This window comes from Bemisia tabaci, chromosome 10, assembly GCF_918797505.1.
Source record: "Bemisia tabaci chromosome 10, PGI_BMITA_v3".
Taxonomy (NCBI): domain Eukaryota; kingdom Metazoa; phylum Arthropoda; class Insecta; order Hemiptera; family Aleyrodidae; genus Bemisia; species Bemisia tabaci.
This window is the reverse complement of record NC_092802.1, coordinates 27,574,745-27,593,059: the sequence shown is the minus strand read 5'-3', so window position 1 is coordinate 27,593,059 and position 18,315 is coordinate 27,574,745. Positions and strand designations below refer to the sequence as shown.

Genomic DNA, 18,315 nt, shown 5'->3' with positions numbered 1-18,315 from the left:
AATAAACGATTCAACTATAAAAATGTCTTACCAGATGGGTTGTGGAAAAGGGGCATGCTAGCGAGGGGCTATTTACATAAAATTTTCGGAGAATTCGAGTGATATTTTGAAAAATAAACAGACCTCGAACTATTATCTATGTAAAACATGGAATGTTAGAACTCAGTTTTTTGTGTCCGAACAACTTAAAAAGTATTTCATTTCTCTTCAAAGAAAATTAAACGTGAGGGTAAACTAAGAGGGTCGCGATAATTAAACTCTGTGTTTCCGCAGGTAAACCATATCGTTTTAGATTATTGGGAGGGACCAAGAATATCAAATAAATCATATTTGACCTCCTGTAGAATATAATGCTGAATAGATTCAGTGGCGTTTTCAAACTGAAACTTAGAAAAAAAGAAATTGACACCGACGATGTATGGAGGCTACGGACATCGTCATTTCGCCTTCAATTCTCCAAGTAGGCCATAAACTATACTCCGCCCGGCTATGGTTACCTATTATTGAGGAGTTTGTGTCTTATGCTGTCTACAAAAATCTTCCCTCGCCGTAAATTATGTCGAAAACTTTCCTCCCGAGATTTATGCTAGCTCTATTTTCCCAGTCAACGCTCTGTGATTGTCCTGCCAAAAATGATGAGGAGTGCCGCTCGTTTTTGGTCGACATAAATCGGAAAAAAGTTCTCCCTTATCACTAGAGTACTTCATAGCTATCATAATAGAAATTCTTTTCAAAACAGCAGAATCATTTTTGTCATTTTCTGAAAGTGCGCTGTTTCTGATCAGGAGGCATCTCTGCTCTTGGCAAAATTTTAAAAAAGTCAACATTAAGTTAAAATTTATTGATTTGGTGGTTACTTTCTGGGTTATTAGATATTATCGGATAAATAATTGCGATTTCATCACATAAATCTGCAATCAAATCGCGATTTTATCTGCATCGATTTATCGCGACAGTATTAAACAAAAAATCGTGATAAATTGACATGAAATTCCGACCTCATCGAAAGCGATTCTATAGAAATAAAATTGCAACAAGATCGAGGACAATCGCTCAGATGTCGAAGATCCAGCCGATTCTACCACCAAAAAATTGTAAAGAAATCGCAACTTCATCTCAAAATATCGCAATTTTCCGTTGAGAAACGCTTCTTGAAATGCAGAAAACGCCGCACCACGGATTGAAAACATCGATCAAATCCTGCATTTGACCTTCTAACGCTCGACACATTAAGGTCATCGGGATGGGGTGAGAAAATGGGCCACGTGATTGGTTACCTCGGTTGGAAATGGAACGGGAATAAAATCGTGATAAACTGAGATAAAATTCCGATTTTATTAAACGCAATTTCATCGAAATACGAGTAAAATTGCGACAAGATCGAGGATAATCACTCTGATGTAGAAGATCCTAGCGATTTCATCACCAAAAAACTGTAGAAAAATCGCAACTTGATTTCAAAATATCGTGGTTTTTCCGTGGAAAAACTCTAGAAAACGCCCCACTACGGATGAACTACATCGATCAAATCCTGCGTTTTAACCTTCCAACGCTTGAATCTGTCTCGATTATAAGAGAAGTCGATTTATTGCAGTAGTATCAGATAAAAAGGCGAAAAATTGCAATTTCATCACGTAAATCCGCGAGTTCATTGATGATTTATGTGATTAAATTCCGATTTTATCAAACGCGATTTCAAAGCAATAAAATTGCGACAAGATCGGGAGTAATCGCCTTAAAATCCTAGCGATTTTATCGCCAAAAAGTCGCAACTTAATTTCAAAATATCGCGGTTTTTCCGTTGAAAAATGCTACTTGGAATGGAACAAACGCCACGTGCCACGGATTCGAACATCGATTAAATCCTGCGTTTGACCTTCCTACGCTCGAGGGACTAAGGTCATCGGGGTAGGGTAGAGAAAATGAGCCTCGTGATCGGTTACCTGGATTGGAGCTCGGCGTGGAATCAGCGAGAGGTTAAGTCCCGAACTGCGTCCAGGAGCTAGGAACGGGATACACGGGATACACGGAACGGAGGAGCGGTCCACTGGAGCGAGAAACGCGCTAACTTTCGTGCTCGAGCAAGGGCTGCCAACTACTGGCGGTCCCGGAGTTTCCCCTGCTTTCCGCCGGACGAGCGGGCCCCGTCTCCCGCGGGTAAAAAAAGACCGAAAAAAAACGCACCAAAACAAAACGGTAAACGCGGAAAGACGGGGACACGTCAAAACAATGTTCCCGCCTCGCTTTTTCGGGCACATTTTCCGATCGGGCCCACCGCGGAGGCTGCCAAGTTTCCGTGGCGGATCTCGCTCCCGCCATAGCGAAGAGAGCAGTAAGTGTCAAATTTTGAATCTAGTTTTCTTCAAAATTTGTCTATTCCCTCGCTTCTCGATGAAATCACTGAAGTAGCTGAAACAGCGAAATTCATCTTAATTTCATAAAAACGAGACGTATGAGGAAGCCATAAGTGCGCAAAAAATGCGTGTAGTTTCAGGCAAAACATCAGTAAGTGACATTGAGCCTCCAGAGAACCAGTGAGACCAGTGCTTCAAGTAGTAAGTAAATCACTGAATAGCTAAACAGCAAATTCTCTAATTCATAAAACGAGACATATTAGATAGCCATAAGTGCGCAATGCTGCCGTGATAGCGAAGAGAGCAGTGAGTGTCAAATTTTTGAAATCGAGTTTCCTTCAATATTTTTCTATTCTCTTTTAGATGAAATCACTGAAATAGCTAAAACAGCAAAATTCATCTTATTTTATAAGAACGTGATAAACGAGAAGCTGCAAGTGCACAAAAAATGACAAAACAGCAGTAAGTGACATTATTCCTCCAGAGGGCCAATATATGCTGCCGTGATAGCGAAGAAAGTAGTGAGTGTCAAAGTTTTGAAATCGAGTTTCCTTCAAAATCTTTCTATTCTCTTTTAGATAAAATCACTGAAATAGCTAAAACAGCAAAATTCATCTTAATTTCATAAAAACGAGACATATGAGAAAGCGGCAAGTGCACAAAAAAAACACAACAGCAGAAAATGAAATTATTCCTCCAGAGGTCCAATGTATGCTGCCGTGATAGCGAAGAGAGCAGTGAGTGTCAAATTTTCGAAATCAAGTTTTCTTCAAAATTTGTCTATTCTCTTTTAGATGAAATCACTGAAATAGCTAAAACAGCAAAATTCATCACAATTGTGTAAAACGAGACATATGAGAAAGCCGCAAGTGCCTAAAATGACGTAGTTTTATACAAAACAGCAGTACTGCCAGGCTAAGGAAGAATGCCGTATGAACATTCGAGAGTTGCCACAGTTCCTTCGATAAAATGTTCATTTTTATGGAAACTAATGAATATTTTCCTTGGAAATTTTTAGGACTTTTCGGTGGAATTGCGAGCAAAATTATCTGAAAAATTGTGAGAAAAATATTCATTAGTTGACCAGGAAATTCGTGTTTATCAAGAGAAATTTGGCAACGCCTGAAAGTTCATACGGCGTTTTTCCTTGGCGCGGCAGAATAAGTGACATTATCCCTCCAGAGGGCCAATGTATGCTCCCGTCATAGCGAAGAGAGCAGTAAGTGTCAAATTTTTGAAATCGAGTTTCCTTCAAAATGTTTCTATTCTTTTTTAGATGAAATCACTGAAAAAGCTGAAACAGCAAAATTCATCTTAATTTCATAAAAACGAGACATACGAGAATGCCATAAGTGCGCAATGCTGCCGTGATAGCGAAGAGAGAGTAAGTGTCCAATTTTTGAAATCAAGTTTTCTTCAAAAATTGTCTATTTCCTTTTAGATGAAATCACTGAAATAGCTAAAACAGCAAAACTCATCTTAAGGTGATTCGATGGACGCCATATTGTGTGTCAGAACGGCATGCGATATATCGCATCAATTGGTTCCATTGTTTCAGCTACTCGTCATTTTTCTGCAATTTTGAGATCGCAATTCTGTTGTCAGGAGACTAAAACACTCACCTACCAATTTTAACAAAGAAATTCAACGTAATAAAGGCGTGGTTTTTTCAGAGAGAAAACATCGCATTCGATACTAATATCGAAACTGCACTCGAATGCGATATTTTCTCTCTGAAAAAACCACACCTTTATTACGTTGAATTTCTTTGTTAAAATTGGTAAGTGAATGCTTTAGTCTCCTGACAACAGAATTGCGATCTCAAAATTGCAGAAAAATGACGAGTAGCTGAAAAAATGGGCCCAATTGATGCGATATATCGCATGCCGTTCTGACTCAAAATATGACGTCCATCGAATCACCTTAATTTCATAAAAACGAGACATATGAGATAGCCGCAAAAGCACAAAAAATGACAAAACAGCAGTATGTGACATTATTCCACCAGAGGGCCAATGTATGCTGCTCGCTGCCGTGATAGCGAAGAAAGCAGTGAGTGTCAAATTTTTGAAATCGAGTTTCCTTCAAAATTTCTCTATTCTCTTTTAGATAAAATCACTGAAATAGCTAAAACAGCAAAATTCATCTTAATTTCATAAAAACGAGACATATGAGAAAGCCGCAAGTGCACAAAAAATGGCAAAACAGCAGTATGTCACATTGTTCCTCCAGAGGGCCAATATATGCTGCCGTGATAGCGAAGAGAGCAGTGAGTGTTGAATTTTCGAAATCGAATTTCTTTCGAAATTTTTCTATTCTCTTTCGGATGAAATCTCTGGAACAGCTAACACAGCAAAGTTCATTTTATTTGTGTAAAAAGAGACGTATGAGAAAGCCGTAAGTGCACAAAAAATTACGTAGTTTTGGACAGAACAGCAGTAAGTGGTGTTATTCCTCCAGAGAGCCAATAAAAACAGTGCTTTCGAGTAAAGTGCCACCCTCTTCTGCCCATTTCTGGCCTCCTATGGTGTAGTGGTTGTAGCGCTTGCTCTATGATCGAGAGGTCCCGGGTTCGATTCCCGGCCAGGCGACCCGAGTTTGATGGTCTCAAACAATGGTTGCCTGGGACTGGTTCAGTAGGGACGGAGGGGGGATGGGACTTAAAGCGTGGGATTAGCCCTTGTGGGCTATTTGAAGTAGTAAAAAAAAAAAAAAAAAAAAAAAAAAAAAAAAAAATTTCTAACCTGAAAATGTGTTTGTTGTGCGTCCAAAACGCAACCACGAGAGCATGCAGAAGATGGCACTTACACCTGTCTTGCGGAACAATAAGTGGACGTATTTATGCGAAAAGGAGATATGTGGAAGTGGGAAGATGGGGTGTGCTCGTTAGTGGTCGGGCCATAAGAATGAATGGGGAATATAAAGCGCCAGTGACGTCAGCGGCAATGAAAACGCGGAGGCACGTCGGGGGATCGTCGTCGTTGGTCATTAACTCATGAGCCCTGTCCACAACGCTCTCTTGCCATGCCCGCGGCTCATGAGTTAGCATATTTTGGCGCTTAGCTCCTTTTGATTTAATGTCAAATCCCGCTTATCAATTTTCTCAAAAGGAACTATATCCACTTTTACATTGATTCTTATGACCCAACTAACGAGCACACCCCATCTTTCCACTTGCACATATCTCCTTTTCGCATAAATACATCCAAGTAAGCATGAAAGTGAAAAACACCCTTTATCTGTAACGGAATATATGTGTAATCAGTGCATTTTTAATCGTCTAATCGATTTCTAGGACTTTTTAGGACGATTAGTGGCAATTTGAGAAAGAACGGAGGCTCACTTTCAATAAAATTTTCCGGTCAGAAACTTCAGAGCTCGTTTTCTCAAAACTTCATTTTTGCACTTACATGCTCTCTTCCCTATCAAGGCAGAGTTTGTGCATCATTTTCTCAAAAATACAATATACTTGAACGTAACAATCAAAGAGGAAAGTACAAGCAAAACAATAGGACGTATTTCTACCAAAGAGACCTATGTGCAAGTGAGAAATATGGGGTGTGCTCGTTAATTCTCTGGCGGTAAGAGTGAATGAGAATAATAAAGCGCCGATGACGTCAGCGGCAACAAGACCGGTCTCCGCGGTCGCCGCCGTCCGCCGGCCTCCGCATAAACTCATGAGCCCTGTCCACAACGCTCTCTTGCCATGCCCGCGGCTCATGAGTTCCGCATTCAGTTGGCACATAGGTCTCTTTGATAGAATGTAAAATCCCGCTTTTCCAATTCTTCAAAAGGAATCACGCCCACTTTTACATTGCTTCTTATGCAGCTTCCAAGAGCACACCCCATATTTCTCACCTCCACATAGGTCTGTTTGGTAGAAATAAGTCCAATATCTACTTCGACAAGCGTAGATGAATGAATATTTAATAACAATACAATGACAAAAGAAAATACACAAGTGGTATTAGCAGCGCAAGATTTAACTCTGCGGAAGAGCAACAAGTTGCACCTGGAATCAGTGGCGTGGCGTGAATTGTGATGTATCGATTGTTATGCCATTTAAACCTATGGTAAAGAATCGATTATTAAGGTGTTCGCTGCGAACACCCTGTTAATCGATCCTTTTCCGTAGGTTTAAATGGCATAACAATCGATATGTCGCAAAGCACGCCACGCCATTGGCTGGAATACGAGGCCTTGGGAACCTGGAAACGCCGTGAAATATCCGTGTGTAGGTCCAACGCCTGCATGCAACTATTCCGGCTCATCGATCGTGCGTGTTGCATGGTGAAATCTTGAAGGCGCACTAACTTACTTTGCGCTCGTTTTATGTGCGCCCTGCAGACGTCCGCATGCAACTATTCGGGCTCGACGATTGTCCGTGTTGCATAGAAAAGTAGTGAAGGCACGCTGGCCTCAATCGCGCTTTTCCAAATATGTGACAATGGAGATGTTGCATGTCGATGGTGAAACTACCAAACCACGTATCTCGGTTTGCGACGTCGCAGACTTCCTGTCATACTTTATTTTTTAAATGAAAAACTACTTAATGTCCAGTCTTGAGAATTTCTGTGATTTTTCCTCTTCGTGCGAAGAAAATTCTGTGAAAATTTCAAGGAATGATATTGATTTGGTCTACTACAAAAAAATAAAATGTGAGCGTAGATTTTTAAACACCGCAAACGAGACACGTGGTTTGGTAATTTCACCGTCGATGTGTGAGGAATTTGCGATTTGACTGTTGATTCTTATGAAAATGTTCGCGATAAACACGACGGTGCACTGGTTTTCTCTGAAATCAACTCCCAAGCTCAAAATTAAGGCTGTAATGGAGAGGATATCCCACGCTATCCTGAGACCTCCACCTCTACATCAAGGCAAACTCTACATTTTTTATTTTTATAATCAAGTTCATAATTTATATTCAATTTATTGCCATGAAACTTCTAAGTACTAAATAGAAATTTAAATCTACATGTGAAATCCAAACTTGCTAAATAATCATGCTTGATTTTTGAATATGAAATAGCTGTTAGACTGCAACTTATCGCTGTGAGGCCGTCATATTTGACAACAGTTTTTGAATATTTTCATCGCAAAATGTTTGAATTTGTAATAGTTACCTACTTAATTTCCATTTATTGCACCGTCGAATGCCTACTTTTGGGAAACCGCTGCTGCATACTCGCGCTATGAGTGGCGACGTCATCATAGGGATTCTCCATTATATCGAATTGGATCCAAACAATAACATTGGCATAACCTCTTTCAATTCTACCAATGCGAAAAAAATCGATAAATATCGCTTTTCTGTAACGTACCACTATTAGCGTATGTAGGTCTATATACATTTGCGACGTTGCACACTTCGCATCATGTTTAATTTTTTCTTTAGAAAAATAGTCGACATAATTTCTTGAAAACTATCTTCATTTTTCTTTCCTGTTACCAGTATATTCTGTACATATAAATTTCAAACTATGAAGGTGGCTTGTGTATCTTCGAAAAAATAATATAGAACTTTTGAAACATTGCAGTGAAGATATGTGGGTTCGGTCATTAGTCATCGATTTGCGACTAAAATTTAAAGGAGAGCGACAAGTTGGTGTACAAGAGCTCCGAAAAGGCAATCTTGGTTACTCGTGAGGCAAAGAGGTGAAAACAATTAAATATGGAAGTTTAGTTTTATTTTAATACTCAGGATGATAGTACAACTATACAACCTCGACGGATGTCCGTATTGCGTTCAAAAAATTGAAGGCGTTTTGACTCCCTGCTAATACTACCTGAAGTTGATTCGATCGACAGACGCGTTGGTCGGCGGGGTGACGGGGACTTGATGCAATTATTTAAACTTGATGGATGTCCGTATCGCACCGACTCTTCTTCTCGAAAGAAAAATAAAATTTCTAACGAAGTCTGCAACGTCGCAAATGGAGAAACGTCGTCTCTCATTTTGCCCAAAAATATATATGTATAAAATTGAAGGCTTTATGACTTTCCTCTCTCAACTTATATTCGTCTGTAACGATAAACAATGGGACGCGTTTGCTACGGCGCACGGTGGATCGAGTCAATGGGAGGGGTCGGTCATCGCGCATCACGCGTCTTATTTTCTCTGATTACAGAGATTTTCCACCCTTAGAATAGAGCAAATTACTCTTACCTCGTGTATTTTTCGTCGTAGATTCCATTTTTTATCATATTTCAGCCGAATAACGAGTTTTAATACGACTTTGACACACTTTTTCATAACTATTGAAAATAGGATCCTTGATAGTTTATTTTTCACGTTACTTTCGGCGAATGGGACCGTAAGCATCTTACATAAAGATGAATTTTACAAAACTTGTCTCAAAAACATTACTTGAGGAGTGAGGGAGGGCGGCTTCACAGGCCCCTCACCACGAATGTTGCCATATTTCTTTCAATTTCTGCTAACATCGTTTTTTGTTCATGTTAATTGGTTTCTCGCAATTGCATACTGACACATATACGGAACATTCTGATAATGCTCATTTTTCTTCTCTTTTCTTCCAGCCAGTCAATAGACGTTTTCATTTTCATGAACCCTCTACTCTTTCAGTTATTCAACAAATATGCATATTTCAAATAATAGATCAATATATTAAAGAAATAAAAAAAGAGATGTATATACTGTAGCTTCTTTTTATCGAGTCATCCTAGAAGATTATTATGGGTACTTACCACAAGATATAAAAAATTGAATGTGCAGTAAAAAAAAAATAAAAAAATAAAAAAATTATATCATCTTCCATTATTTCGTTTTGTTACTCGAAGTTTGGAGTGAAGTTTGAAACATTTTTATTGAAAAAATATTAAAATAGGAGGAAATTTATTTTTCATGCAAGTTCTGATCCCTTGAACTCCTTGAAGAACCTCTGAGAAGGACCAATGTCTTTTGAAGAAATTTCTTGTATTTATTCTTTTTCAACCCACAACCGATTTTTATTTGTATGGAGCTCATGGAAGAGTTCTAGGTATGTTGAAGACATTTTGGAAAAAACGGGACTTGTGAAATATACAGTGCGCAAAACATACACCTTAAACTTTATCGCACTGTATAACACTGATCAAGTTAGCTTCATAGACTAACAGGAGGTTAATGTCTCGTCCAAAAATATCAACAAATCAGCCAAAATCAGTAATCAGTAGAAAAATTACCGAGATTGAAGGATATCGTGTGATGCACGATTTTATTGATGACATTAGAGCAAGATCAGTTCCCAGCAGGCGCGACTTCCTATCATTCAAATGGACCGTTTTCGCAGATTAGCGGATATTAGCGGCTAATTATTACATAATATCATTCCTGATAGTGTACTGGAAGCAACCCAACAAAGGATTTTGCGGACACTTGTGGACATTTTTTTATCGAGCTATCTAAACATTTTTTTGGGCGTTTTTTTAAAGCAAGTTTTGGAGGTGGTTTTGATCCTCCTAAAAATATGCCAATGTACATTAATGATATACCAAAATGTTCCTTAAAGGGAGGAGAATAAGCATGTTTAATTGAAATTTTGATTCATCTGCCACAGAACTCATGCAAAAGCGAAATAAAACCTTGAGAATCAGACGGCAAATTTGATACCACCTGCAATGTCAGCTTTAGGCAACCCGCATGTCAAAGCGGAAGGATTCAAAGACCCTTGAACCATGGATACATTCATTTTGGAAGCTTAACTACTAGAAAGCAAGAAAAAATATTTAAAATCCGACTTTTTTTTTTTGGCCCATGACCGACCTCTACCATTGACTCGATCCACCGTGCGGCGCCTTGATACAACTATACAACCTCGACGGATGTCCGTATTGCGTTCAAAAAATTGAAGGCGTTTTGACTCCCTGCTCATACTACCTGTAGTTGATTCGATCGACAGACGCGTTGGTCGGCGGGGTGACGGGGACTTGATGCAACTATTTAAACTTGATGGATGTCCGTATCGCACCGACTGAAGTGCGAAACCACGTATCTCCATTGCGGTGTTTCAAAATTTCCGTTCTTATTTCATCTCTTCCATGAGAAACAATCCAAATTTGCGACTTTAAATTTTGAACCAAATCTTCCGCTATCGAATACGAAAAATCATGGAGAATTTAAGTTTTATGTTGACCAGCTTCTCGAAAGAAAAATAAAATGTCTAAGGAAGTCTGTAACGTCGCAAATGGAGAAACGTCGTCTCTCATTTTGCCCAAAAATATGTATGTATAAAATTGAAGGCATTATGACTTTCCTCTCTCAACTTATATTCGTCTGTAACGATAAACAATGGGACGCGTTTGCTACGGCGCCTTGATACAATAACGCTTAATGTTTCAATCCCCTTTGAAAAACTTCCAACAAAAGCGCGCAAAATCTTAAAACTACCCACAACTGAAATGGATTACATTTTGCAATAAGGAACCACTATTTCTAGCTCATTTTAGAAATAACATATGTGCCATTGGTTTCCCTACGCGGAAATGCGTTTTAATGAAAGAGCCCGAGATAGTGGTTCCTTAATGCAAAATGTAATCCAAATATTTCTCCATCCCTACGGTAAGTTAACACGAACTCGTTTTAGACAAAAACCCCAAAACGAAACTAATACATCGGCCAAAATGTGTTTTCAGTATTTGCGCTTCTTCGCATCCTCTCTAAATGTATATAAAAATTCAAAAAGATTAGGATTTTTTGTTTAAAGCAACTAAAAATGCCTTATCAAAATATTTCCTCCCCCCTCCCGCCTCGTGAACCGCCAGCCCCGTTAAAGCGCGTCATTTTAAAAAACGCGCGCTCCGTTTTAAACCGGTCCCGAACGAGCACCAGTTCTTTCGCAACGTTTTCCTGTTTGTAACCGCCAAAAAGTTCTTATCAATTTAAAGTTCCTTTATCCTCATTTCGGTTATTGTTTTTCCGTGCAATTTAGAATAAAGTGAACAGATTTCGTCTATTACAGGAATTCGTCGGTTTCGGCAATTAACCAGTATCATAATGGTAATTACCAAGCTTTCATATTTTATCCGTTTCTCTCCCAACTTTCATTCAGAAATGTGCTGCAATTCAATGCATCTCTCCCTCATGCTGAAGACTCATGGTCAAAATCTTATTGAAATAAATCTACCCTTGATTTTACAGAGAATGTTACAGATTCTACTCTTTACGTTTGTGAATCCTTAACTTGAAATATCTGGCCAGCGTATCAGACTGTCAACACTCCATAAGCACATCGCATTCAGGCTGTGCGCATGCCCTCTCTTGATGAACCTCCACATTTCTCCCATCTGTTTTCTTCTAATCTTCGTCAGTTCTTAGCTAATTTTAAAATATATCATAGATATTACCACTGAAGAGGCTGTGCAATTGTACTTCCTCAACCTTTCAAGACGCATGTCCAATCAGTCCAATAATGAAGTTCTCACCAACTTTTCCACTGCTTTGAACAGGTTTGAAATTAAAAATTCCAGCTATTGAGTCAGAAATTGCACACCTACATTAAGTTCTTTTGATGGGAAGTCATTAACTAATAAATTTGCATAGTGTTAAGTGACTGCTTTGTCCCTGTAAGTATGAGGAGCTTGCTTTCGCTTTAAAATTAGCCTGCCAATGTTTTTAAATCAACAGAATATATGCTCGCTGGAATCTTGCATTCAGCAACAATCGAAAAGAACGGTCTTATGCAATAGAATCGAATTTCATGACAGTTTGCATGGCTGTTGATTTGGAGATATGAACCATTTTTTTCAGTTTACTTATCAAAACTTTGGTTACAGGGCTCCAAAAACAAAGTAGAGGATCAAGATCATGATGAACTGTCCCACGTTCCGGAACATTTGAGGGAACAAGTTGCAGAGGGTTTAAAAGCCATTAAGGAAGTCATCGCGGAAAGAAACGGGAAACCTTATGAATGGAAACTTAGTGATTTTCAAATCGGAGCCCCGATGGGACGAGGAAAGTTTGGTCGTGTGTACCTGGCTCGTGACAAGCGGACAAAATACATGGTAGCATTGAAAATGCTCTTTAAGAAGGAACTGTTGAAGGGTAATCTTGTGTTTTATTATATTCATAACATGGTACCAAGTGTAGGGAGTAAGAAATTCATGATGCCTATCAAAACTTCATCAACTGATGGTCACTAGACTAGATGCAGATTTAAGCATCATGGTACAAGTTTCTGCAGCGAAATTTCAAATTGCACACAATTAATGCAAGGATCATCATTGAAAATAACTCCTGACTCAGATATTAAGATTTTTCAACACATAAGTTTGAACTTTTCTCTCACAAAAAAAAAACCATGATTCAGTGGAAACCTGTGCCAAATAAAAATGTTAGTGTCAAGATAAGAACCAAGGTCCAGGAGTCAATGCTAGTAATATTCGTCTTGCGAATTGTTTTTTATTTGAAATTTTGAAGAGGAAATATGTATCAGAATGCTCAAATATACACCTTGTCTGTTGATCCATTCCTCTTTCTTTTAAAATAAATAATTTCCCACTTAAATCTTATTCATAAGCATCAGCTATTTATGACCATCTCGTGACAGCAGGAACCTTTTCGCATTGAGGAAAATTGTCCAGGATAGTGACTTTATCAAGTGTTATTTGCTATCTTATAGGTAGATATACTTTATTCAATGAAAAAACTCTACAGTCGATAGATTTTTTTACCATTTCCACACTGAACCTGGCTCATGTTGTAGAGTAAGTAAGTAGTAAGTAGCCAACTGTACAGCCAGGGACAGCACTTATATTTCTCAGCAGTCAATTTAAATTGTCGCACTTGACTTTGAAACTGAGGTATTGACAGTGGAGCTCTCAAATCATGTATTTTGTTTAGTTTTTCAAAATTTCCATTTTCATTTTATTATTTTCAAAGAGAAAAAGTCGACATCACTCATTGAAATTTTGGCAGAACTTTGTTCACTCAGAGAAAAAAATTCACAGAAGCTTTTAAGAATTGATGTTGAGTACTAGTTTCGCATGTAAAAAATTAAATATGACAGGAAATGTAAATCGGTGCAAACTGAGACGTATGGCTTGAGAGTTTCACCGCCGATATACCTAGTGGCTATGTCGAACTCAAATAGTCAAATCAGGCATTTGGTTAAATGCCTAGGCAAATAATCAAATATTCTCACTTAGACAGATATTCTGATTATTTTACCAACTGTAGACAAAATGCTCTGATCATGTGGGAAGGAATTCTCCGTAAAAATACGCTTCATACAATGATGAATAAGTTGTATCTAGTCCTGGATTGCACATTTATCTCAAAATACACAGCATTTGATAAAATAAACAGGTTTCACAATTTGGACTGTTGAAGAAATGTGGGGAGCATCTTTGAACGGAATATGCAATAACATTCTGTACTTTTATGGATTTTTACTCATAAAATGTTGAAAATTCGAGAGGTCTCTGTGAAAAAAAAAAAAAGAAAACCTCGAAACCTCTGAAAATTGACTGTCTACCTATGCATTTGAGGAAATGCCTGATTTGACTATTTGCCTTCGACAGCTTTACAGTTGTGTTCAATTCATGATTACCTTGTACTAATTCTGTTCTAGGAGGCATGGAGCACCAGGTGATGCGAGAGATAGAAATCCAAACACACTTAAATCATCCTAACATACTGAGGCTGTTGACATACTTCTGGGATGAAAAGAAGATCTTCCTTGTTCTTGAATTTGCCGGAAAAGGAGAACTGTACAAGCACTTGAAAGATGCTCCTCATGGACGCTTCAACGAAGCCCGGGCAGCTAAGTACACATATCAAGTCGCTGACGCACTCCATTATTGCCATCTCAACAAAGTGATCCATCGAGATTTGAAGCCAGAAAATTTACTACTTACAATGGATGGTAAGCATGATTTTTAAAGTAAAATTCGTGCGCAGAGAATTTTCATGGTTTCATCAGCAGGGTGTCTACAGGTGCAGGAAAATTACAAGTACACTCTACTACAGGTATGGACAAATGGAATTTTAGATAGTCTTGGAACGCGTAGATTTGACAGCGTCCAATGGTATGACTGCAACACCATATTGAATACTTGTTTACTGTCTGTTCTGAGAGTGGGTTTCGTCCTTTTCAAGTTTTTTTTCGTGTTCCTAGTTAAGTTTTTCGTTATTTCAAGTTTTATCAATTTTTTAAATTCATCTGATAGCTTATTGAAGCTACCAGATCTGCCAGAATCTCACTTTGAACTGCGCTGCACAGACGGTATGACTTGCAGCGTCACTCGATTGCCTATATTCTCAGAGCTGCCACTTCGGCACCCCGTTTGTCCATATCTGTAGTAGAATTACCTTGGTAAGCATGATTTTTAAAGTCAAACATAAATTTCTGAATTTTCATGGTTCCTTCGGCAGAGTGTCTATAGGTCCAGGAAAATTAAGGTGTTTTTAAAATTTGTCATGGAGTGAGGAAAGCTTAGAGACTTGAGTTTAAGTTGCTTTATCTACTTGTTCCAAGGAGAGTGAAAGGCAATTGCAACAAGATGTAAAAAAATAGATTTACTTAAAACAGAATTACTTACTCTCTCTCTCCATGATAGAATTTCCGAACTTAATAGCTCACTCCAAAAAAATTATGAAAGACAGAAAGCAAAAACTTCCAGACCACAAGGTGCCAGTCAAATAAAATGGGGAGACTGCCATGAAAACAGAGAGGACATTCAGATTCTTACTTGGTCCATATCAGATTCTTTCCAAATTCTTTTTTGCGGCATTTCAACAGTGAAAAGGTTCAATTTTTGGGGAAATCCTTTTCGTCCCTCCAAAGAAAGCGTTCTTGAAATATGCTGAAATGGGGCCTTTCTGTATCTGTTACTACTTATTCTCAACATGAAGCAAGTGATGAACACCCTCCCAAAGTTGGTCATTATTGTTTAATTATACGCAAATTCTTTTGAAATTCTTTCGAAATAGACCTGTTGCAAGTGGTCTTTGAGACTTCCTTCAGGTTTTTCCGTATTTTAGAAGACTGATATGCAATATGATTGGTTCCTTTTTTTTCAATCGGAGGTTACTAAATATCAATTTTTTTCAAAAAGTCATCAAAGAAAATCAAAATTAACAGTCATTTTAACTTGATTCACATCAATCTATCTACCTCTTTTACATCGGCTATGTAGTTCATTTCATGTCCAAAAAACCTCTCAGTAAAATCAGTGGATGTGTGTATTTCAATTGATATTTACCTCAAATTTGAAGTTCTAGAGCCCATTTGTTTAAGGAGGATTTGCACTAAAATCAGTTCCTTGACCAAGCCCTATTTGCTTTACGTACATCGAGATGCACAGCTTTAAAAACTTTGAGCACCATTTTTCCAAAACTTGAAAACTCAACATCCGCTGTTTCTACACTTATGACCTCATTTATCCATACTCTGAAATTTTCTCTTTGAAAACTCTGCTGTTTGCAATTGCTTTTATCTTCGTGAAGATGACAATTACGCTAATTTTAATCCTTCTTTTTCAGGTAATGTGAAATTAGCAGATTTCGGTTGGTCGGTCCATGCTCCTTCATTTCGACGGAAAACCATGTGTGGTACACTAGATTATTTACCTCCAGAAATGGTGGAGTCTCGAGTTTACGATGAGCATGTTGATCACTGGTGCATCGGCGTTCTTTGCTACGAGTTCCTAGTCGGCAAACCACCATTCGAATCTTCAAACCAGCAGCAAACGTTCAAAAAAATTGTGCAAGTGCAGGTTCCTTGGGTGTCTGTGATTTCACCTGGAGCCAAAGATCTCATCAGCAGTCTCCTGAAGTATAATCCGAGAGAAAGACTGCCATTGCCGAAAGTCATGACTCACGTTTGGATTGAGGCAAATCGAAGGAAAGCGTAGGATGTGATCGCTCTCGGAGGCAAGAATCTGATCAGCTCAACCCAGAAGAGAGACTACCTTTGTCAAAAGCAATAACTCACCAGTATTGGATCAAGGCAAATCTAAAGAAGAGTCAGGTTCTGGGAATCACTTTTTGCGGAAAAATCTTGGATAGCCAATCGCGGTATTCATCCTTGTAATTAGTAGGCCTAAAATTATGTAAAAAAAATTGCTCCTTTTGTTTTAAACTTTTTCCCCTCTTCAGAGCTCTGATTGAAAATGTCGGTTCCTCTAATCTCATTTTAAGTTCGTCGGAGAGAATTTTGTGGATTCCGAAGAGGGGATATGCCTTCAATCAATGGCGTTCAAGTATTAGATATTTTAAATGAGTTTCTATGAATGCAAGTAATTATGTGATGATTGCATTAACTGTCCTCGACAATTTCTGTCCTTGGCTCTATTACATTTGTGTGTGTCCAAATGTATTACAATGCCTGTAAATTCATCATAGTTAAAAATTATGTTTAAGTTGTTAAGACTTGTTTTGCCCCTCTTAGCCTCAAACTGGAAATGTTTAATTAGTGTTCTGTCACACATGTAAAATATCGCATATTCCATTCAAGATATGTCGTACACTGTTCATTGCACAGACTAATACATACTGAAAATAGTAAAAAGAGGGTAATTGGGAAGGGCTGTTTTTTGGCCCACCATAGCTGCATCTCAGCTATTCAGCGACGACTAAAAAACGACCCCTATCGCTGCCCCTCCTTTGTATCTCTGTTAGTGATTTTCCATCACTACATCTCAAGAAAAAAACTTACCGCTACTATTTTAAGAAACTGTACGAGACATTTAAAAGCTATTTGTGATGAAAAACAGTCGAGTAGCATTTACAATCAAAATATGATATGGAGTGCATAAGTGTCGCTTCACCGACAACCCAGATTGTTCCTCCAAGGAATAGATGTCATAGACTCAAAAATAATTCCCAGGGCATCATGTTGTACTACAAACTTTAAATTTTATTTTTTCTGTCGACTAGCCATGTCTCCACATTGAATCTTGCTGTGATTTTTAGAATATATAACGAATTTTTATATTTTTAGAATCTTAAACGTGAAGTATTTTCAGAGCTTCAATTTTAACTGGGGAAGGTTCACAGTTGCGAATAGCAGCTGAAGTAAGAGAAGTTGTTCCAAGCTGGAACTTGCACCAAAACTACAGCAAGCGCCTGGAAAACGTCTGCATATACTCTATCTCTCACTACTTGAAGATTTCTTACCTTTGTCTTAAAAAGGTGTTTTATAAATTGTAATAAATTAGAACAGAAGAGTCATCCTGGTTTGATAGCTCAGTTACCATCGCTTACGATGAAATGGATGTATTTCTATCAAACAGAACTATGTGCGTTATGAAGTGAGCCCTGTTATGCACATGTTCTTATGGGTCTCGGGGCTCATGTCTTAATGCATATAGTTCTGTTTGGCAGAATTACGTCCAAATATATTTCCTCATACAAGATTTTAGGACTAAGAAGCAGCCTCGTTTTAAATGTACTTTCTAAAGCAAGGAATATCGATGATTGAAAGATCAAATCGGAGTGACTCATCTTCATCAAATAAATCTTTCACTATATAAAAGTAAGGAAAGGGGAGGCACTGCTCAAATTTTTGGTGCAGTTCCAAAGCGGGCAAAGAACACATTCTTTTCAGAGCTAATGTGCGACCGTTCCACTTGCTTTATTTGCTTTTAGCAACAATCCCATTTATGATTGTAAATAAGTATAAATTTTTACAAGTAGACGAATTGTAAATACATATATTTTTTCATGGATTTCAATAAATCAGAATTTTCTTTAATTGCGTCTTCTTATTAAAGTATTTTAGCAAATGAACGAGATTATGAGAGAATATTTTGATCTTTTCATAGAATTAATGCAGGGAGAAAAAGGGTCACATGCTTCAGTCATTTACATAGAAAGTACATTATGCCAAAACTTTTTTCCCAATTTTACGCACTAATTTTTTATGTAAAAAAGTCAGGGAATTCCAGCTAAGGCTGTAGACTCCATGTATAAAAAATCTACAAAGGGAGTGAACTCGTGAATGAAAAAAACTTTGAA

The 18,315-nt window shown here is 38.1% G+C and overlaps 2 protein-coding genes across 2 annotated transcripts in view; one reads left to right on the top strand and one right to left on the bottom strand.

The window, feature by feature from the left end:
• Positions 1–2,143, bottom strand: part of LOC109044580 (uncharacterized) — a 42,603-nt gene extending 40,460 nt beyond the window's left edge. Inside the window, exon 1 of the mRNA XM_019062389.2 lies at positions 1,944–2,143. The gene's annotated coding sequence lies outside the window, so the exon portion shown is untranslated. The remainder of the gene's footprint in view (positions 1–1,943) is intronic.
• A 9,054-nt stretch (positions 2,144–11,197) lies between these two features.
• Positions 11,198–18,052, top strand: LOC109044504 (aurora kinase C). Its single transcript, XM_019062259.2, has 4 exons — positions 11,198–11,355; positions 12,132–12,399; positions 13,928–14,221; positions 15,841–18,052. The coding sequence occupies exons 1-4, from the start codon at positions 11,353–11,355 to the stop codon at positions 16,209–16,211; spliced, it is 936 nt and encodes a 311-aa protein (XP_018917804.2). The 5' UTR covers positions 11,198–11,352; the 3' UTR covers positions 16,212–18,052.
• Positions 18,053–18,315: the final 263 nt, after the last annotated feature.